Source organism: Anneissia japonica, unplaced genomic scaffold (genome assembly GCF_011630105.1).
Source record: "Anneissia japonica isolate Jap-2015-1 unplaced genomic scaffold, ASM1163010v1 scaffold288008_len1385354_cov213, whole genome shotgun sequence".
NCBI lineage: Eukaryota > Metazoa > Echinodermata > Crinoidea > Comatulida > Comatulidae > Anneissia > Anneissia japonica.
In genome coordinates, this window is record NW_022720123.1 from 273,603 (window position 1) to 296,912 (window position 23,310).

A 23,310-nucleotide genomic window follows, 5' to 3' on the forward strand; every position below is an offset into this window, starting at 1 on the left:
CCATAATCAATTTTGGTGCCAGTTTTAAATCAACGCGTAACAATAGTACATAACAGGGTAACAGTGGTGGGGTTCATTTTGAACTGTTCTCAGATGTATTGACCCTTTGCCACCACTAATATACTACAGTTTATAGTCAATAACAATCAAAACATGAAAACAAAAGAATTAATTTTTTTTTTATACAAAATTGGATTTTATTTATTTTAAAAGTATGCTGAATGAACATGTGTAATAAAAAATGTCTAAATGTTAACACTAAAATTGTTACAAATTTTGAATGAACATTGAGCGTACACACATTATAATTGTTGGTGTTTAGAGAGTAGGTACAGAATCATATATATGCTGTTCAATAATAGAAAAGATAACTACAGTATGTTGACTGCTATATTTCTGCAAAACTATTGCACATGCTCAATATTTTAGAGCAGTGGTGACTCCAGAAAATTGCCAACATGGGCTCAAACTAAGGAGCCTTTTAGAAAGAAAAAGAAATAATTGATCGCCCTCTGAGGTAAGTTCAGTTGTCTAGAAAATAAAAATTTTGTGGGCGCATGCCCCCTGACACACTAGGCTAGTGTTATCTTGATCCGCCCCTTGGAGCAGCCTAGAGTCTTGGTGGGGTCCATGGAAAGAGATTTCAGTTTTTACACTACAATATTGATGCAAATTTTCACAAAGTTTGAGAGCCACTGCTGTAAATTGTCTGAAAAAAAAAAAATGAACAATAAATTTTGAATTGTTTACCAGCACTTTGTATATTTAAGGAAGTTATTTCATTTCAATAGGAAACACTTTCCTTTTTAATTAGAATAGCAGACACATAAATAATATCCTTTCTTGTACATACCCTAAATATGGTAATGGTAGACATTTAAAATTCTCATTAAAAGTTGATGTATTTGATCTTCATAAATAGGCAATTAAGTATACAGGTCTCTCTCTAATTAAAAACCACTTTTCTGTGGTCCCAAATTTACAACTATCTTTTATCTTTATTATACTACTTGTAAATAGAGACCAAAGCTGCTAAATACTATGGGAAACCCCCAGTTCCAGAAGTGGTCTTTAATTAGAGGGAGACATTTTTAAAAATTTAATGGACCTTTCCGAAGTCTGAATTAATTTAACATCAGACCAATCAGAAGAGGGCCAGAAATATGCATTTGTCATGTTTACGACAATATCATTATCAACAATATCCAAGGGGTGGTGCTTAGCGTAAATGTCCATTCTTCCAATATTTTACTTCAGGCAGCATACTGATCTCAATACTCTGTAAAAGTCACTCCCAGGGCTCCCTCTACTTTGATTTCCCGGATTCAGCCAATGATTTTGACCTTTCAGAAGGATGAGGCAACATTGAGAGTTCAGTCGTGAGGTGTATCATTGAAAATGGCAGGAACTTAACTCAAACAATTTCACAGGATTGAAGTAAGGATGACAATGCTTTGGCATAAGCTGTGAAGTAGAAAAAAGGAATGCTTAGCGTGATTGACAAGGGTTCAGTATGTATGGATAAATTAAAGAAGAAAAAAACAACCATTGCGCCTTAAACAAACAAGACTAAACATGATCAGTGGTGTATTTAGGGGGTGTGCTGGGGCACATGCCCCTATAAAAAATACTAGCCCCCCCCCCAAAATCACCTTATCTTCCAAATTTCTGCCCTCCCCCATCAGCACACCCATTTCAAGACTTCTAGATATGCCACTGAACAAGATTCAAGATGTTTTACTGCTACATACGTCATCAAGGGCGATTACCCGCTTCACAAACATAACAATAGACTTTATGACGGATGCCAGTCAATTCGAGCGGATGTCAGTTCGAGCGGATGTCGGTTCGAGCGGATGCCAGTTCGAGCGGATGCATTTATCGTCGCCGTATTTGTTTGTTTTAAATGCAAAAAAATGCTCTGATTACTAAGGTTCTGAAAGGTTTTTAGTACTTTTTGATAATTACTCCATGTTTGAATTACAGTCTTGGCAACTTCGACTACCAAGATGGCTGCTAACAAGTTGAAACTATAATAGAATTGCGCACTTTTCAGCTTAAAAAAGAAGAAAGTGTATGTTTTACTAGAGTGCACGAGAAGCACACACACAAGACGAGTGACCATTATTTTTTTCACGGTAAACAAAGTGGGGTGGCTAGCCACCCTATTCACCACCCCCCCTCCCTTCCCCAGATCCGCCACTGGTTGGGGTTCTGTATTTAAAAAAGCAAATTATATTTGTAATTGAGTTATGCTACTCACTTATCTATTCTGGAACTGTTGTGTGCCCCCTTCCCCTTTGAAAATGTCAACTTTTTAGCTCAAAAATAGGAAATTTTGAAGTAATTCTTATATAACTCGCACAGGTTGTTGTTCGCACAAAATTCCGCTCGAATTCGCTTGAATTGGCCTTCGCTCGAAATGGCATCCGCTCGAATTGACTGGTTCCCCTTTATGACAATAGTGTCAGAGATTCACTAAGCATACATCATCAAATTAAAATATAATAATCAAATATTGAAAATTAATTTGCTGATTCACAATGCCTGTCCAGGCACCGCTGAACAACCTCTCAAGTTGCCACACCACTCAAAATTTGGCTCTAAAAATTAACTAAATTACATTTTTATTTCATATGTCTAAGATGCACAGACTGGTATGACCTTTACCTTTAGGATTCTTGTAGAACATACAGTTGTTGGCACATGTTTCTGGGCTAGAGTCCCACAGGGTTGATGAGCAGGCACACAGTGGAGGCAGGTTGACGCCTTGCTTCTCCACCTTCTCTTTCATGGCGGCTCTTAAGGCTCCTATAAACCTTTGTAAAAAACATTAATAATTTAAACTTACAAAATTCTAAATTTGTCATTGTTATGTATGTACAGTATTCCACAAAAATCTATGGATATATTCGGTGTAAATACTAAGAATAACCCACAAAAGTCTGAACACTTAATTCCAGTGGGTCCTTCTGGTGGTGATTGGCCAGTACATCTGGAGACTTACTGTTGTAGTAGCCATCTTCTTCAGAAGACAAATGGCCACCACTGACGTGGTGCCTTACTAATTTACAGCGACGTCAAACCAATCAATCATGGGTGGAACTAGTGATCAAAAAGATAGAAGCACAACATGATGCACCAACAACGGAACATGTGTGCAACATGTGCATATATGAAAGAAATTGGAATAGAGATGGATTTTGTTTCATCACACACCTTCATGGATACTGTACATACTTTCCAAATTTAAAACTGCTCTCAGCGGTGAAGCCACGATTAGACACAGAAGCTGCTAATGTGGCTAGTAAAAAAAAACCGGCATTTACAATGTTTACGTAGGTACATCCTGCAAAGGACCTAACGGTCTGCAAGTGCAAGGTAACAGAGGCTGTATGGACCAGGACACCGGGGTGGTAACCCTCTACTCGTCTCGAAAGCTGTACTGGGTTCTTTAAAGTGCACATGAGCCAATTGTGTACACTGGGCCTACGCTTTATAGTCCTTATCTGAGAAGACTTGTTCCACCACCAAACTACAGACGAGCGTGCCGTTCGAACCAGCGCTGATATTATAGCTGTAGGTTGCGGTGCCCCTGCCTTAACCACTTGGCCATTTGACATCTACTTGTCCAAGGCACACATAATTCCATCCAAAAAGACAGGCTTGAACACAAAACAACATTATTACTTCTGGTCATACAAAAAAGTTACTTTCAACTTCACTTCCTGGGGAGTAGTACTGCTGCAATCATTGGTATCAAACTCATAATCTGTCAAATAACTAACCTTTCTGTTTCTTTGTTTTTCTGCTTGTGTTTGCGGTGTGTCTCCATGATCTCTTTGATATGCAGTTCTTCTTCCCTCTGTCTTTCCTTAGCCTCTTCCTCAGTCTCCCCAGTGATTGGATTCCTTGACTCCACAGCGGCTCTGGCCATGTCTTCCTCCTGTTTCCTCTTTAGCTCTTTTTCTTTTTTAATTCTTATTCAAATGAACACAAATATGAAATTATTGTAAAAATAAAGCTATTCAACATACCTAAAAAAACTACTGATAATTTCATGCTTTTAGATGTTTTAAATTATATAAAAAGAGGTATGAATTCATATATCGCTTTTATTATGCTGATTTCTCCAGGGATTATGACCTTAGTACACAAAGCACTAGAAAACCAAAGTTGCAATTCAGACTGAGATTTCTACAGGACCATGAAGCGCTGAACTTGGTAGTTAAGATGCTTGCTTGCCAATCCCTGGGTCCTGGGTTCAAATTGTGTGGGACTTAAGCCTTGTAATGAGACTAATACCCATTTCACACTGATGCTATTTTGCAAATATTAACAACTTGTAACAAGTTGTAACCAGGTTTGGATGAGTGTGAAAGCAAATCCTTGTAAAACTTTCCGAGATTTCACAGGGGTCCCCTGAGTTATCTCGGAACAAAAACAGACCATCGCGAGGCCTGTTTTTTTCCCAAAATCTTCCGATTTGTTGTTGCGCATGCATCATGTACATATTTTGACCTTTTCGAGAGCTGTGTTTTTTTTTTGTTTAGTTCGAACGAATGGCGGCAGCGATGGAAAACGTATCAACATTACTACCATTTGTTAATAGGCCTAGACCTAAAATCAAAAGAAATCTCGCTAAATTTCACATGTCTGATGTAGAAACAATCACGAGGCTTCGTAAAATACGCTGACAGCGAATCATTATAACAACAATGGTGAGCTACCGGCCGGCGTCCCGACTGCGCCTAGCTAGCTTAGGCCTATCTTTCTCGCCAGCTCGACTACAGCAAGCGAGCTAGGAGTTGAATTCGTTTTACTCTCCCAAGGCTAAGGACCATGGAATAATTATAATCTTGTTAATTCGGTACCAGGCCTAGGTGTGGGAGTCCCTGTATATTAGCATTCCTCTATAAATATGGCAACAACATTCCAGGCAACCAAATATTTTTTACTTAATTTCTATGGCTGACAACTTTTTTGACTTGTGCTTGAATGTACAGCTTACCGATTAATTTTCTCTCGGTGTTGTTTACGTCGTATTGTTTCCCGCACTTGCTCTCGCTCAATATCCATAAATAAACGTCTGTACATTGAAAACTGATTCTTCATCTTCAGAGATACAAAAAGTAAAAAAAAAAAACATGAAAAATTAGGTACAATTATAGACCACTAATACTGGGGTTTCCATAGTCTTTGGCAGCTTTGGTCTTTAATTAGAATAATAAAGATAAAAGATGTTTTGGGATCTCAGAAAAGTGGTCTTTAATTGGAAATGGTCTTTAATTAGAGGTGTCTTTCATTAGAAGGAGACCTGAAAAAATGTATGTATCTTATATATGTTTATTTACTTTTGCTATACATATCACTTACATAGGGTAGAGAATGTACATAATTGTAAATAAAAGCAGATAAATTCAAACACTGTGTTTCATGGTTCACACTTCTGTATATATAATGTTCTTAATTATAAGCCAATCAAGAGATGGGAAGATCTGGATGTTTATGTTCTCAAAAGGATTAAGAGGATGAACACATTCTTACTATTTTAAGAAGCCTGGTTTTCATAGAATCGCTACATAGTTGCTACAGCGTTTTCACTTGCAATACTTGAACTGTGTAGCTGTCCCCGACTCAATCAGGAACACTCCCTGATTCAACTGACCAATCAACATCGCCAAAGGAGTCAGAGATAGCGTTTGGAGACCTGGCTTTATGAATATATAGGACAAAATACTAAAGAGTCTATTTGGCAACCAAAATTTTCAACAATTTTGCTACAAGTATACTTACTAATCGCTTATCTTCTTCCTGTCCTCTTCCAGGGTTGACATTTGGAACCTGTAGCTTTTGTGATAATATCTTACCCTGCCTCCTTGTCTCAGATGGTCCGTCTCCTTGGCCCGCTTCAATATACTCATTAGTGTCAAATGTCACTTTACGTGCTGGTGCACTTTCATGTTTCTTCCGGTCAAGATTTGTGCTGTAAGTTACACTTACAGTCGCCTGAGGTGGACCCTCAACTTGCTGTAAACTCTGCTCTGAGCATAAATCCTCCCCAAGTTGCTGATGTTTTTCAGTGGGTTCCACCAATTCCACATAAGCTTTTGGTAGACTTTGCAAGTTGTCTCTTAAATCATAATACTGAAAATGATTCAATACATGTAAATAATGAAAAATAATATACATATCAAGTGTTCGTGTCCGCTGCCAGAGCAATGCTACAGTATTGGAAAAAAGTTTTCAAATGAATTACTTTTTTATACTAATTTTCGCAAACCTGCTGCCACTTATAATAATGAGTTTGAAAAAAATAATAATAATATCAATAATGGTTGAGCACATATTGTGATGACCTATGCACTTTGATAATATAAACCGGACCGAGAAAGTAATACTTACTTCCGGAATGATCCCGGGTGCATTTCCTATTTACATCGAACGAAAAAGTCTGGGTTGTTCCCGATTTGCTCCCATTTTACACCGGCAACCGTCTCGGGTTCAAATACCGCCCTCAATTTTTGTTGCTATGGTGTTGCATCAGAGCGCAGGGGGTTTAATTTAAAAAGGTGCCAGATAAGGCCTAATTCTGGAGTCAAATTTGGTGTTGTTTACACTGGCGACTCCGGAATGCACCCAGGTTGTCCACTGCTGAATGCGTCCCGCACATCGATCCCGGGCAACCCGGGTGGTATTTTTTTATGTTTATACCAACCACAACTCGGGAGTTTCTAGCCTGGGTATTGCAAAATTTCGGGTTGTGTCTGGAGTTTTGCTTGCGGTGTAAAAGGGTTATAATATTAATCAAAACATTTATAATACGAATAAATATGACTTACAGGCTTATCTCTTGTTGCTGACATACCCCAAGCTCCACCAGGCAAAGTTTGCTATGTAGAAAATAATAAATAGGTTAATCTAAATGGTTACCTGCAACAAACAAAAATCTCCTGGAAACCCTTCCATTCAAATTCACAATGTTTGCATGAACATTTTTACTACTGGGTTAGTGTCTCTTTAAAGTCTGTTAGTCATGGATGCCATCAAAGAGTACAGAACTGCAAGAGGTCCAACTGTCGTGGTTTCATTGGAACGTAATCCTATCTCAAAAAGTAATGCCACGAAGGAGCGTGTCCTTCAAAAGAAAGTAAAAGGAGGTCGTATCAAACATGTGCTGCGCATCTATAGAAGGTATGTTCGAGTTTCGAAACGCAGCATGTGTTCCATGCAAATGTCTTTTACGTTCTTTTGAAGGACACGCCCCTTCGTGGCAGTACTTTTTAACGTTCCATTGCCTACATACAAAAAAGGGCAGTTGGACCAGTTTTATACTCTTTGGTGCGTTTGTGGAACACCACGCGTGTTTGTTAGACATGTTCTGATTGGTCAGTTGTTAAGTTTGACTGACACTCCAGAAAGCTCCATCAGGTCCTAAGGAACACTATCTAGTTCCCCTCCTAAACCAAATTGCAAAATGTAAAAGTTACACAAAAAAAAATTATAAACATACTTTCTCTAGTAACATTTGTTTATCAGCAAGGTTACGCCTGGCTCTGCTAATCACTCGGTGGATGTTGTGGGAATGCTCATGAAATTGCTTCTGTGATTCTTCCTCATCTGCTTCACTTTCAGAGGTTGCCAGGTCATTGCCAATAGCATGGTGATCTGTGGAGCGGTATAAGCAACGATTTTTCTTTGGTGTGTGCCGCTCAGCCGCATGAAGAGACTGGCGTACGATGTTTCGTTCTAGCTCAACCTACGAACAATCATTACATAGTTTGGTGTACAATACTTTGTTTAAACTTAATCTACAAGCTCAAGAACTGATGAAGCAAATCCATCAATGGAAATAATGAGCCTTTGGTCCCCAATTTGAACCCATGGTATTTGTGACCTGGGCACAGGTCATATGTGTGATAACATGTGATAAGTATAATAAATAATGAATTATCACAAAAACATTAATAAAAAGAATTATACTGTACTTCCAGCACACCATGTGTAAAGAATAAGTTTTTTGATTTTAAGTGAAACCGCTAGTTTGATGTCTTGTGTGAGATTAATTCGGACAGCAATTAAGAGAATGAATGAAACAACAAAATAACGCAGTTTGGCTCGCTAATTTCAGTGACTGATGGGGCTGCATTAATGTGAAAACTATTTTGGCTTACAGCTTTGTATGACTTCTCTAATTGCTGTTGTTTCTTAATCCTCTGAAGCCTTTGGACTCTCTTGCGCACTTCTGCCTGGAATTGAAGTAATCTGGCCTCTTTCTCTGCCTGTTTCCTGTGAATCCTCTGCTCCTCAATTTCAGCTGACGCCTATCAATTTACAAGTAAATTACAAAAAAATTTTGATTTTGTTTAAGGAGAGACAAGTTTGTTAGCAGTAACCCTCCCCCACCCAGTTTACCCACCCACAAAAATAGAAGAAAAACCATCGGGGAGAAAGAATGATATGTATTTTCTACATATTAGTAGACTATCTACCTATAAAATCGATTAAACAGGCCTCTGAAATCCCTAAATTGTCATATTGGCCCCCCCCCCACTCAGATGTTGGTACTGCCACTGTTTGTTAGCAAGAACAAGGGTAAATTCGTACTTTCAGGGGCGAATTTGTAAATATAAGAGGAGTCTTTGTCAAGAGAACACTACCTTCCTGAAGAAATGCCATAACACAGCACAGGCCTAGGTCGGCTAGATAGGCCTAGGGCCTCCTGGCTATGAGAACCAGTCAGTTCGAGCGGATAGCACTTCCGAACAAATGCCAGTTCGAGCGGAATTTACTTTGAGCTGATGCTAGTCGAGTGGAAAAAGATGCAATTTAAATGCGAACAACAACCTATGCGAGTAACTTCCTATTTTGTACTAATAATTTGGTTGAGGCTCAAGCTTTGCCTGGGAGCCAAGGGAAAAGCCCCGGTGGGTTCCCAGGCAGAAGCCTTGCTTAATGACGTCTATATGGGCCTAGTCATATTTAATTGATTTTTATGTTAATAACAACAATTTAAAATTAAACATACCTATGTAAATGATTTTCTTATCTTAGTCGTTCGTAATTGTTATTCTTTCCACTCGATTAAGAAAGTGGGTTTTGAACTATAGATGAATGGTAAATACTAATAATAGTGGGGAAAATTGATTATGTCATCATGTCATTCATTAGTATTGACATGTAGGCCCTACACAATCATTTGTGCACCTTCTGACACCTACCTAGATATGTAAATATAATGTTAAGGTTACAAAAGAAAGTGCATTATGAAATCTACCATTCGTTAGAATTTTACCTGTCTCACAAATCATAGGCCTAGGCCTATACTTTACTGCATAGCATAAGTCGCGCTGGCAAGCTGTTCCTCCTTCCCCAAATCTAGATGTGTATAAGAGACAGGGTTACGCCTGGCTCTGCTAATCACTCGGTGGATGTTGTGGGAATGCTCATGAAATTGCTTCTGTGATTCTTCCTCATCTGCTTCACTTTCAGAGGTTGCCAGGTCATTGCCAATAGCATGGTGATCTGTGGAGCGGTATAAGCAACGATTTTTCTTTGGTGTGTGCCGCTCAGCCGCATGAAGAGACTGGCGTACGATGTTTCGTTCTAGCTCAACCTACGAACAATCATTACATAGTTTGGTGTACAATACTTTGTTTAAACTTAATCTACAAGCTCAAGAACTGATGAAGCAAATCCATCAATGGAAATAATGAGCCTTTGGTCCCCAATTTGAACCCATGGTAATTGCTGTCTCTTATACACATCTAGCAATCTACTATCACAAGATAATTATTTGATTTAATATAAATGCCCAAAGTTGGCAGTAAAAGGACGAAGAAATCATAACAAAAAGATGGCAGAACGTTCTGCATTAGTGAAAAAGTTATTGGAACTTGTTGTCTAATCTACTTGTGGTTACTTGTGACCACCTAATGCAACATGAACATCACCTGCCAATCAATATTTTGCCTCTCTGCTGGAGAGTTCAGAAAATATATTAAAAGTAAATGAGAACAGATAATATTGTTTGTAATTTAACTACACTATAATGATAGTAAATTCATAATGGTAACTGCATTAACATGAATAAAAATCCTCAATCATTTTTATAACAACAATTTTTTTATATTATACACAAGCTGAACATATACACGACTATTTCTCAATTATAAATTTCATAAGTATGTACAACCAATTTTTTTTTACTTTGTCATTAACAATGACCTTTATATAACCTTTAAAACACCCACGACCTAAAATCTAAGGTGTTAGACAATATATAAAAATATCAATAACATAATCAACTTCAGCTCATAAATATCACATCGTTAACACTAACAGCGAAGATAACAGTGCAGATATCAACGCGTCTACACAGCGTAGTAACGCATCGGCAAAGATATCAACACCTATGCAGACACAACAGTGTACACGATATTGCAAGTAATCAGGTAGCCAGAGAAATACCACATGCACTAACATATTAGTGCACATGTATCTCTGATTTGTACAAGAGAGCTTACCAACGTTTGTTAACTCTTCATAAATAATTATTGGTAATTTCTTTTAAAGACATCTTTTTAGGATTTTCAATTTGGTAGCTATACATCTTATAAGCAACACTATACAATTTAAAAAGCATGTTATTGTAAAATAAGATGCTACAGGTTAATAACTAGCTTGTTTTTTTTAAATGCGTAGCTTCGATAAATGAAAAAATTCAAATATTTTTTAGTAAAATTCTTATTTATTAAAAAAATTATTCAAAAAATGTTTCACTTCAATATTTGTGTAATTAATTTCTTGATAATATAAACAAGGCAAAGTATTTCCAAAACTACAGCAAACCAAGTTTTGAATATGTGCAAATATTTATACCATAGAAAATCTATCTATAGATACCAATATAAAATCAATAAGGCAAATTAATATAGATCTCCCTGTATCGGTGGGCTATCAAATGTTCATTACTACTTTACTGAATAATTTCAAGATTAATTAAAACTTAAAAGACAACAAAAAAGTCTGTAAACTAAAATAAATTAAGAGTACTATGTTATGGAAAATAAAGCTATAAGTAATACATACATTCTTATCCAAGTTAATCTTATAGAGAACACAAACACAACCTTTTTCCATATTTTGTGAAGAATTTTCAAATAAATCAAGATAACATTGAAAGGTGTGTAGTGACTTGATAAAAAATATTGCAAATAACAGGACCAGTCCAACAACTAATTATTTGAACCTTTTTACAAAAATACAGCTTTAATTCTATAAACATGTCCATCATATAAAACAAAAATTAAATTAATAATTTTTTTTTCTATCAAAATAAAATGCAAAATTAAAATTAAGAATTTGAAAAACATTTCTTTAGTTTTGTCCAGAATTAGTAGCCATTATATATGTCAAATATTATTGGGAATTTAATACAATGCGTAACTACGATTTCACTGTGCAGACAACCGAGGGCGTAATTTACAGCTGACTTAATTGATGTGATGTGAGTGTGTGTGGGTTTGTGGCTGGGTGTGTTATGAATAAAAGAATTGGACAAATTATGCAAATGAGCAAAGCTGCTTGTTTTGTTCTTTAAATAATTTACACTGCTTTCTCATCTTAGAAATGAAATATAAACAATTTTCGTTAAATATTTAAAATGTATGCGTAAAGTATGTACAATACACAATGTGTCTAAACGACATGTTAGAATCCAACCTTACTTTTCAAAAATAATGGACAGCTTCAGACCATAGGAAGTTCATAACCCTAATGTATAAACTAGTATTCCATTAAGTATCAATGTATATAATCACCACAGTTGAAGCATTAGAGTCACATTCTTATACAATATTTTATGTTGCAAGTTCACAAAGTAAAAATTTCAATTTAGTGGTTTACTTACATCTGATTCAAAGCTTGATGAATATCAGAACTACAAAACGCAACTAACGATTCATCATTACATAACTTTTAAAAGTCAAAAGTGTGAAGTACCTACAGTTTTATCCAATATCGTGAGCAAATGGTGAAAGTTATCCCAGTTGGAATAATATCAGCAGCCCATGGCCACTTGTTTTCGACCAATCAGATTCAAATTAACCACCTGAGATAGCTTACCAAAATATGTCAGCTAGACATGTTTGTGGCCACCTGTAGAATTCCAAGAGTCATAACCACATGCAATAGGATATGTGTTACACTATCAAATACACATGTGTAACAATGATCTTACTTTTAATTTCCGTTACAAAGGGTGACGATGTACACTTTTTTTGTCTTTAGCAATCCAATTGTTCTATATTTATGTTACAAACACTTCAACTATATTTATTCAAGAAAATATCTTGAAAAGAATGGGCAAAATGATTAATCAATTAGCATTTCTATAAATGAGTAGACAAACTTATTTAGCATTTTCTAATTTTTTTTTTGGACTACATCAATTATTTCATTATAATATCAATAATGATAATAGGTAGATTTATAAGGCGCAAATAAACAAGGTCTTTAAGTGCCAGTATATGTTTAATATTTATAGAATAAGTTTACCTCTTATCTTGTTATCATTTTGGCAAAAAATATTGTGTAGCTTGTAACTTTTATCTCAAACTTTCACAAAAAGATCAGAAAAAGATCTAATTTTTTTAGACAAGTAGGCATCTAGTGAATAAGTCTGCTAAAAACACTCTGTTTTGTACTTAAGAGTGATAGGGTAAGTGATTGGCAAGATGTTAAACATCAATGTTAGGCAATTATAAAAACAAACAAATAATTTTCAATAAACTTACAACATACTATAAATCAAGATTTTTGATATTTTTTTTTTGTAATAATAGTAGTGATTACCACTCTCTAATTTGGCTTTTAGCCATATAATTTAAATATCGCATTTTGACAAAGTACTGGCATAGAATAGCCATCCACGGTATGAACATGGAGGTACAATAATACCTCCTCAACAAACTGCGCAAACATTGTTGTCGTTCCATAACGAAAAGGATTAAGTCATCTTCTATTTAACTGCTTATAATTCCGATTGGATCTGCAAGTTCTTCTGTCAGAGGAAGTGCATTTGTCGCAATTAAAGCTTTATCGCTTCGGAATGCTTCTCAAACGCTAGTATTTGCACTTAAAGCTAATGGGTTGTTTGTAACGGTCATACCCAAGTCATTCATATCTCGGTACATTTCTACCATGTTGGTTAGTTCATTTGGCTGTTCAAGATCACCATCTGACCTTCGACTTCTCCTGCTGGAAAATGTATTGCTAGGAGATGTGGAGGGAAACTGAGGCTTATTATAGGGTGGCATTTCAGTGTCATTAAGCAGTGTTGATGCATCTGATTGTGCCTCAATTTGATCATATTTCGGACCTCCATTCTTAAGATTTGATTGCACGTCTGAAAATTAATCAAATTAAATAGATTTTAGTTATTTAATTTCAAAAACATGATTAAAAATATTTTTAAATCTCATTAAATTTTAGAAAAAATGGACAAATATTATAGTCTACATAAGAAGTGCACCATTTTAAAGACTGTAATGTTTTAAGGGTAAAGCTGATTTGTTTAAATCCTCTCACCGTTTTCCAATCTTTACTTACTCTGGTTAGGGTCCTGACTGTTTTTCTTTTTTGAAGCAGTTGGCCGTTTCTTTTTCACTTCAGCTCCACTAGCGCAGCTATCTGTATCGCTTGGAAATCGTTGACGGAAATTCTTCAGGGCAGATTTATTTTTATCTGAAATTCAATAAATGTAATGAATGTAGAAAAATGAGAAAATAAGGCACTACACATTCTTAAGCTACTGTATCAAATAATTATGTGACAAGTTTGTGTGATGTGCCCATATATGGGCATGATGATGTCATATTACACCCAAATATGGGCATATCACATGTATTTGTCACATCAAGTTTTATATTGTGGACAGAGTATTAATTGATGTTATTTAACTTTGTAAATTTAGTCCAGTTCACATGACAACAATCATATCCTACCAACTACCCAATTATATTCAAATCAATCAATGTTGGTCAATTAATTGACTATTGATGATTGATTATTGATTGTATTCCATGCACTCACCATTTTTATGCTGAACTCCATTGGAGTTGACAACTGGTATTCCTACATTTTCCGCAGCTTGAGTGAGGGCACTGGCAAAGTCGGTTTCTGTAAAAAAAGAGCCATCAGAACTTGATAACCGGCTATTCCGAGCACTGCTCTCACTCCCACTGACATTGATCGAGGCCCAAGAAGCCATCATTGAATCTATGAAAATAAGTTTAGAGCATTGCAAATCCATTCTTTTTTTTCTTTCTGGAAAACCAGAGTTGAAATTAAAACAAAAAACTAATACCAGAAAATCCCGAGGCATCTATTGTACTTTATGTACTTAAAATTAATATATAATTAAAATTAAATAAAGAAAAACGTGGCTGAATAAAAGAAGGTAGAATTTATTTTATTTTCATCAAGTGACTATGCCCTGAATATGTCTGAACCAAGGACCACAGAATTGGAAAACAAGCATCTTAACAACAGAATTATATCTCTTGTATATTAATACTATAATAACAATGAAGTACGATCAATCTTATTGGAGGCTACAGGAGTTGGATGTGGCTATAGGAGCTAGGCATTACTTCAGAACCAAGACATACTAATAAAAGGTGATGAAGATGGCCAAGGGAGTTAGGGCGTAGCTACAGAGGCTAGACCTGGCTACAGCAGCTAGGCCAGGTCAACAAATGTGAGTGGATATACCTACCCGTACAATTACTTTCCAAGTCCGTTTCATCGTCTTTTGCTGACATCTCCGACTCAGACACCTCAGACATCTCTGAAAGATAGGGGTAGGACTGGGCTGTTCCCCTGCTATAGCCAATTCCATTAGTCAGTCCTAATGATAAACCTGGGCCTAAAGGATAAATGAAAATAATATATAGGTTACATGGTGTCATTTACATAAAGTATACTTGAGTACTTAATATACTGTATTTATTTTTTTAATAAGTGTTTATTTTTTAAAAAAAGGTCTTTAGGGGGAATTTATTCGAGAGAGGCATTTATTCAAAGCAGGGTGTTTATTCAACTATTAAAATATGGTAATTAAGTTTGAATATGACACTTTTTCATAATATAATAATATTGAAAAATCGCAGAATAAATATATAAATATTAGAATAAATAATCATAGAACAAATACTTTCTAGCTGATTATGTTGCTAGGATGAAAATACAACAATATTAATTATAATTTAAAATACTAATGAGGCCTTTAAACGAACCTGCAGCAGTTTGCTTCAGTCTGCAAGTTGCTGGTATAACTGGTCTCAGGTCTTCATTATCTGACATTGCCTCACTCTGTGATACATCATCATTGAACTGCAGTAGTTCTTTGCCAAGCTCCGCATGCCTTGGGTCTTCAAACACCTGATGGTTCGGGATCAAGTTACTGTGCGGACTCTGTCGTGCATGCAGGTTGCAGATGTTCTGGGCGGTTGGTGACGTTAGTGAATCTCGTTGCTGTTGTTGTTGGTTCATGGACATGTTACAATCTGATGTGTTGTCGCTACAGCTGTTGTGCATCCGGGTTACAGGACTAGCATTGTTATCGCTGTTTGATTCTGGGTAAGATATCTGATGTATCATGGGCATTGGCCCATAATTCTTGTACGGCATGTCCATCTGTGAGAGTGGGTTGGTTGTGATGTGCGGTTGAGTTACGGGATTGGAAGACATGGGTATGGTGGCACCATGATGATGGCTGGAGGGTAGTGTATGGTGGGAACCGAAGGCCGATTCAATATCAGATGGGGGTGGGTGTTCTGGAGGTGGTGGTAGTAACTCTGTTATATTAGGGGCAGGAAGCTTATGTCCACGTGGGTAGGTTCGCCTCCTACGGTTTCCCCTCTCATCTGAAAATTATGAGAAAAGTATATTCTATATTAATGCAAATATATAGCCTAACTTTGTCTTTAGCTAGTATTAAGATAAAGTGTGTTATCTACCATTAATCAAAACATTCTTAAATTTACATTCACTAGTATCTTGACTTATTTTAAGTTGTTGAAACAATCAGTTTATTAATTTTATTTGTAAAAATGTTTTACAGAAAACAAGACATGTACTGTTATAATAAAGCTGTTAAACAAACTTTTAAAATCATTAATGTAGTTACTAGATAGAAATTAACTAAATATATAGTAATAGATCGAACCATGTTATTGTTATTTTTTCAATAAAAGAGATCAGGGAAATATTACAGGTTGGGGGTAAGTCAGTAAAGCCTGCTAAATTTTTGAAAAAGAAAAAAAAAGGAAAAAACGGGAAAGGAGGTTACAACATTCAAAATTAAGTCTGCGAGTGACATTTCTGGCCATTTAAAGTCGCCATAGCCATAGAAGTTTTTTACCAGGCCCAACAATAGGGCTGAAGGTGGTCTGGATACTCAAATTGTAAATGTTCCTCCCTAAACCACATTTATTTCAAATTCTTGGACTGACTATAGTACTATCTTGAATAATTATGTTCTTGATTCAGCATTATAAACTAACAATAACAATAAACACCAGGATTCTATCTATTACAAAATAATTAAAATCTTAGAGGGAAGTTATACCATTGGTAGGCACTTACCAACAGAACTACCACCAGAATCTGTAAGTATACCGGTAGTGGTACAGGTGCACTCTGACATGCAGGAGCCTAAGGTGCCTGGAAGGGGTTAAGATGCAGGCAATGAAAACATCAAATATAAAATTCAAAAAACAATTGAGATGCAGGAAAACCAAACATCAGTAAAACACGCACAAAAACAAAGGATTACAATTTGAGAAGAACCAAACACAATTAAAATAGTAGAAACACCAGAAATTTGAAAACATTTAAAACAGGTATGAACATTAACCAGGTATCACATGCAAATAAATCAAATGTGCATTCCATTTACAACAATAAACACCTGTTATTTCATATTTTAAAAGAGAATCCATACAAATCTTTTAAGACATGCCAAACAGATCCATTAAGTGATTTAGTCGACAGACAAAAATCGTAAAAATGTGTGTCTTGCTATTCAAGCAAAGGGCATGTCGTGCAAATTTAGGAAATTGAGGAGTATAGTGTCGTTACCAGATGTTCAATCACTTGAATGTAAGTCATTAACATTTATCAAGAGAGGTTAACATTACACAAGTTTGAGCAACAACAAAATCATCACGTTCTAACATTTAGCTTTTCTCTTGCAAATTCAGGCAAAACAGTATTATGGCAATTTAGTCAATCAGACAAAAAATAACTAAAGGTCAGAGAAGTAGAGCTTTTTGGAATTCTATATCTTACCAAGTCTATCGGGTGGTAATGGGGGAGGAACAGAACCCCCGCTGCTGCTAAATCCACCGTTATCCAACTCTCCATTCCAGTTCTTCTTGAAAGCACTTCGGCTAGAGCCGGAGTGCTCTGAATTGCTACTGTTGCCACGACTTTGTTGGCGCTCTTGAAATTCCCGCATAGTCGGTGGTAGAACGAGCGTGGTTGATGCATACGGCTGCGTCATGTGCGGTGGCAAGCTGGTGGTGCGATTGAACTCTATAGGAAAGTTACGCGGTGGGTACGGTAATGTTTGCATGGTGTGTGGTGTAACTGGCGGACTGCCAGCGTTCTCAACAACTGCATACTCTGGTGCATTTCGACTGAAACCAGGTAACAAAAAAAAATTAGTTCACTTACTCAAGAGTAGAAACAAAACCAATGATAATAAAGATAAATTTATTATACTGTCTTTGACTTATAAAATAAAAATTTAATTTAATATTTTATACAAATAGTAAAACTAATAATATAAGATATTCTTACCTATATGTTTTGATAGCGGTTGGATCTATGTTGGAGAACATGTTACTGTTAGGCAGTGTCACAACCATTCCAGTTTCAGCATACTGCTCCATACTGCTATGCAAACTATCCGACCCTGAAAATTTAAGCATATATGCAAATTAGATCAACACCAATATCATATCATGCCCAAATGAAATATGAAAAAAATATGCAAATCACATTCAAATTAAATGAGTATGTATATTAAGGTTTAAATTAAAAGTGTATATTAAAATATGTTTACATTAAATGAATATAACAATTAAGAACACACAAAATAAAGAGTATGCAATAAAGTAATTTAATTGTTTAATTTTAGTAAAAATGAAAAACACATCACATACACAAACATTTCTAATTACTATGGTGATATTTAATTTTTTTAACAGCAGGAATGTACATTATATTTAGTTTGCTTTAGTTACATTAAAGGTATCATTATAATAATATATAATATGAGGTGTTAAATTACAAATGAACAAAAATACAAAGCAATATTAAATTTCAAAACAATGAGGAGTTTCTGGGGGTGGGAAAGGGGTCAGGATTATTGCTGAGGGCCCTGATGTTTGGAATGAAAGCATTTTAACAATCAAACTACATGTAAGTAAAGGGCAATTAATAAGCAAATTAATGGTTAATAAATGAGAATGCCAAAAAGACTTAGTGTTTATACTTGCAGCATTGTATACAGTTATTAGCAGACTATTGCACAACCCATATTTGTTAGGGGACTTTGTTAGTAAACAACTCATGATTCCAATAATCACATGTAAAAAGGGATCACCATAGTCAATCATCACTGAAGACTCAAGACAATTATTTAGACCAAGGGAAATTTCTCAGCGAGTGATTAGTATAGGTAGGTATTATAACAATATACAAGGGACTATTTAATGCCATCCTGCAGAAACCCAGAATAGTTTGCGATATTCGTTAGCCAGGTAATAACCGTCACCAGCGACACAACCATCACACGACAGATTGTCACATACAATTAGAAACCCCACCGTGATTATCATTGTTCACCCATCGGATCTGACTCAATGAGCCGTTGACATTAAAACACTCTCGTTTCCTTGATAAATCATAAAGGGAGCCCTCTATACTACAGCATGCAGGCAAACATCCTCGTAGGTTACCGTGTGTGTGACTGTAAAAATCCTCCTGCGGCTGGTGCCAATTGGCTGGCTGTTGGTGCCCAGTAGTATGTACATGTCTGTAGGGTAAGAAAACAACAACATACGGTAAATTAATTATTACACAGTATATATTATTATTTACTTAAGACCAGTTCAGTTTATTAAATTTTCTTTGACTAAAAACTGCTGTATGTCAATATATAGTCATGATGTGCCTATATATTGTCATGATATGATGTCATCATGACCATATTTAGGCATATCTTTATTAAATAAAATTTGATAGTCTGGAAAGGTCTGTATAATTACCAGATTACTATTATTAGTATTTTTTGGTCACATTGGTTCTAATGTAAATGGGCTGTACAAAAGGCAGAAATTCTAATGATGGTAATGATGATTATGACAACCATAATGTTGATGAAAGATGATGATGATAATTATGATAGTGTTGAACATGATTATGATGACTGATAAAGCAACATTGGGCTAAAAAGTGTTAGTGTTACTCACTTTTGACTGACCATTATGACCTACCGTACTTAAAATATACAAATGCTGAAGATAATAATGAAGAAGATTATATTATGAGACTACTGATACATACCTTGCAACATCAGAATTATCTTGACTAACAGGACCTAAAGTTAAAAAAAAAAATTAAAAATAAAAATTAACAATAAAATCGCACCAAAACATGTCTGAAGAATGTTGGTGAATGTTTGTAAAAAAGCAATTACAATCAAAATGCGTGCACTTACTAAATTCTACTATGAAAATTTTGACAACCCAATTAAAAAATGTACCACTTTTTCTTTCGCACTGAGCTTTGGCTTAGAAAAAATTTCTCTTATGTAATAAAAGGCAGCGACATTAATGACACTGCAAGCTGTGTACATGGTAAGCATACATACCAGAACCGAATTTTTAGCTATTGAACATAATTTTCCGAAAACCAAAATTTAAAAATATAGCTCTTTGTTTATCAAGTCAATAAATGCAAGGATTTAAAAAAAACCATATTTTTAGATATAATTAAAATATCACATTAAAATCATTTTATACTAAAGTCACTAATAAATTATTTTTAGGGGTAAACATTTGTATTTCATATTATTTATATGTTCTATAGTTTACAAACAGACTGATACAAATATAATAATTATGCACGAAAAAAAATTACACATAACAAATATAATGAGTTTAAAAATGTATTTATGAATAATTTAACTTGGATGTCAATCAATTTTTTTAATTCGTTAGAGAAAAAAATTATTAAGACAGTTAAAACATTTTCTGAATATCATGCACCATTGGAAAAACCAACCAACTTTAAATTTTTTTCTAAAAAAACAAAAAATACATTGTTGAAAATTGAAAATATGATTGAAAGATAGATGACAAGACACAACATCCATGACACACTAACACACGGCAAAGGTCAAAGTTCAACATTATACAATGCGCTGAAAATTATTCGGCCATTCAATCATTGCAACATAAAAGACTTCAAAACAGAATGCAACATAAAGAAACAGAAAAAAATTGAAATGAACTAAAATTCCATTGCTATAGCACAATTAAACAGTGAACCAATCAGTGAAAACAAGCCATATATGCACATATTTAAAAATTCAAATTAAGCAATCAGATGGGCTTGTTTTCAAAGCAAAGGTCCAAAAGCATCTAACATAACCCACTCATTTTTTTACTCGGTTTTTCTTTAACGTACCTAACACATAACGGCTTCCGACAGCTTTAGCGATAAAGAAAAATCAAAAATATAATCAAGGAAGGAAGAAGCAATGGGATACAGTTGGCGAAAAAAGAAATATTCTACATTTTTCTTCTACGTGTACTTTTAAAACTCATTCACATGCACACGTGAGTGACTAATATTTACAGCAGAATTTACTTAACAGTATTTCAAGAATTTTGAATATTCACTCCTGAATGGACACGACCCAAAGATCTTTTAAGATAGCGTTCACCAGGATTTCTAACGCAAATCCTGTAACAACAGACCGTAGGGCACTCTCTTGCAATTACAATGACTTTTTCGAACATGACCTTAGCACAAATTCTGTACCATGGTAACAACGCAGTGCAGACCGCCCTCTATCAAAAACAATTACTTTTTATGCTTCTTTTAACTGCATTTTTTAATTTTTTTAATTTCTTATGCATAAAATCGTGGAGAGCGCTATATTGTTAATAGGAAGCTTTCGATTTGTGCGACGACTCTACGCTAGAACGGAATCACTCATGCGTGACCGTCCTACCTGGCGTCCTACGTTCTCTGCATACGTAGATTTGGCCAAATTGCCTTCCAGAATTTACTCGACGAGGTGACCTTAGCGTTCTCGCATGCGCAGATGACTGTTAGTGACGTCATTACGTTCTACGTCCTACCGTCGTCGTGCAATCGAAAGCTCCCTAATATAAGATCTTTGACACGACCTGATATTCTTAAATCATTGGGATATTTAGTTAAAAAGTAATAACTACTGTATATAATTTTTCTTCACTCTCAAAATTCAACATTTTTTTACGTTTTGTAATAATGAAACATAAATCAGGAGGAGAATGCTTTTCCATACAGAAATGAACATTTTAAAATCTAACATATTTTATTTATATTATATATTTTTTATAAAATATATTTGAGATATTAGGACCTTATTTAAATTCTAATAGGAAAAATAAGTTGTGAAAAGAACTAATAACAACAATATATCAAAATCACTCTAAAAACAACAGTGCATACAAAAATTCCTTACACAAAACAGGCAAATTTACCTTTATATTCAATGTCGCTGTTCTTTTTTGCCTGTCTCCACTTCCACACAAAAAATACGAAACAGGAGAAAAAAACAAAGAACACACCGATGATGACACCAAGGATGAGTGAAGAAGAGTTGCCAGGTTCACCATTTGGTGGCGATACGCTCTCTGAATAGAAAATAAAAAACCAACATCAATCTACAAAGCATACAGTAAATCAATCAATCATGATAATCTATAAATTGTACATCTAACATCAGTATTAATAATAGACATTTGGTTCACAGGCACATTGTTAACAAATAACAGGAAAATAGCAACAAAAATAACAATAAAAACAAAAACAATAATAAGAACAAAAATAATATTGTCAGTAATAAAACTCCACCCCCCCCCCCAACCACCAAAAAAAATTGTGGTGATGGTGGTAGTGATGGTAGCTGTGACGACTATGAAGATCAGACTAGTTCGCCGAATTGTGTTGTTTACATGCATTTCGCGACCATATCCCACCAAAAAAAAAAAAAAAAAATTATGATTTTCTTACCAACAATATTGACAGGGTCACTGACTGGTCCCACACCAGTCTCTGTTGATGCCATTACCTTCACTCGATATTCCACACCTGGTTCTAATCCTGTGACCAGGATAGAATCTGTTGAACCACTCACTGTTACATTCTTATTGTATTTTGGATTTTCTGCTATACACATCACATGGTATTCCCTTATCTGACCCGGAACATGCCAGGATTGGATCAGCTGCCAGCCCACCATAACTGTCGTCGTGTTCTTCCGGAGGGCGTACACATCTTGTGGAGCAATTTCTGGGACTATTGAAAAAAGTTAGTAAAACTCCATAACTTAGAAAATAATGCCCAACATTCAAATTATAGGCCTACTTAATATTTATTACATGGCAACAAGTCGACATTGAAACATTACAGCCACCGGATTAGAAACCACTTTGATGTAAATCAATTTTATTCAAACAGGCATGAAAAGTTTCAATTGTTATTTTATTATGCAACAATATTAATGAAAATAATATAACAATAAATAAAATACTATACTAAACTAAAACACAATCTACAGCATGATTCTGTACCTCCAGCTTTAGTTTTGACCTTTTCTTCGTTACTAGGTGCTCCCAGGAAGTTGTCTAAGAATGGGATGACAGTGACCGTATATTCCGTATATGGTTTCAGGTTTGTAAGCGTGGTGTTTTCTTGTGATCTGGTCGCTGTTTGTATCATGTATTCACTATTGGCTGCATAACGAATGTGAACGCCATCAACGTAGTGGATGTTCTTGCTGATCTGTAAACATACAGACAATAAAACTCTTAAGAAAATGTACACATAAAATTTGTGTATTCGTACTCACAAAACCTTGCTTTGTATGATGCTTATTATAAATTTCATTTTGTTATTCATGTTGCATCTGATATGCATATCTCTTGATTCTTAACATAAGTTAATTAATATTAACCAAAT

The 23,310-nt window shown here is 35.2% G+C and overlaps 2 protein-coding genes across 2 annotated transcripts in view; both read right to left on the reverse strand.

Moving 5' to 3' along the window:
- Positions 1 to 172: 172 nt before the first annotated feature.
- Positions 173 to 12,984, reverse strand: LOC117111195 (coiled-coil domain-containing protein 15-like). The gene is made up of 10 exons (XM_033254081.1): positions 12,961 to 12,984; positions 9,425 to 9,616; positions 8,175 to 8,324; positions 7,514 to 7,759; positions 6,843 to 6,893; positions 5,797 to 6,147; positions 5,012 to 5,115; positions 3,789 to 3,980; positions 2,671 to 2,819; positions 173 to 1,464 (listed from the first exon to the last, which is right to left on the reverse strand). The coding sequence occupies exons 1-10, from the start codon at positions 12,982 to 12,984 to the stop codon at positions 1,415 to 1,417; spliced, it is 1,509 nt and encodes a 502-aa protein (XP_033109972.1). The 3' UTR covers positions 173 to 1,414.
- Positions 10,763 to 23,310, reverse strand: part of LOC117111196 (roundabout homolog 1-like) — a 69,487-nt gene continuing 56,939 nt past the window's right edge. Inside the window, exons 15-28 of the mRNA XM_033254082.1 lie at positions 22,923 to 23,133; positions 22,363 to 22,647; positions 21,831 to 21,983; positions 20,764 to 20,787; positions 19,639 to 19,672; positions 19,032 to 19,108; positions 17,869 to 17,983; positions 17,356 to 17,705; positions 16,651 to 16,728; positions 15,300 to 15,929; positions 14,780 to 14,929; positions 14,095 to 14,280; positions 13,612 to 13,746; positions 10,763 to 13,408 (exon numbers count right to left, since the gene is read on the reverse strand). Coding sequence (XP_033109973.1) covers positions 13,119 to 13,408; positions 13,612 to 13,746; positions 14,095 to 14,280; positions 14,780 to 14,929; positions 15,300 to 15,929; positions 16,651 to 16,728; positions 17,356 to 17,705; positions 17,869 to 17,983; positions 19,032 to 19,108; positions 19,639 to 19,672; positions 20,764 to 20,787; positions 21,831 to 21,983; positions 22,363 to 22,647; positions 22,923 to 23,133 — 2,718 coding nt within the window. The 3' untranslated portion in view covers positions 10,763 to 13,118. The remainder of the gene's footprint in view (positions 13,409 to 13,611; positions 13,747 to 14,094; positions 14,281 to 14,779; positions 14,930 to 15,299; positions 15,930 to 16,650; positions 16,729 to 17,355; positions 17,706 to 17,868; positions 17,984 to 19,031; positions 19,109 to 19,638; positions 19,673 to 20,763; positions 20,788 to 21,830; positions 21,984 to 22,362; positions 22,648 to 22,922; positions 23,134 to 23,310) is intronic.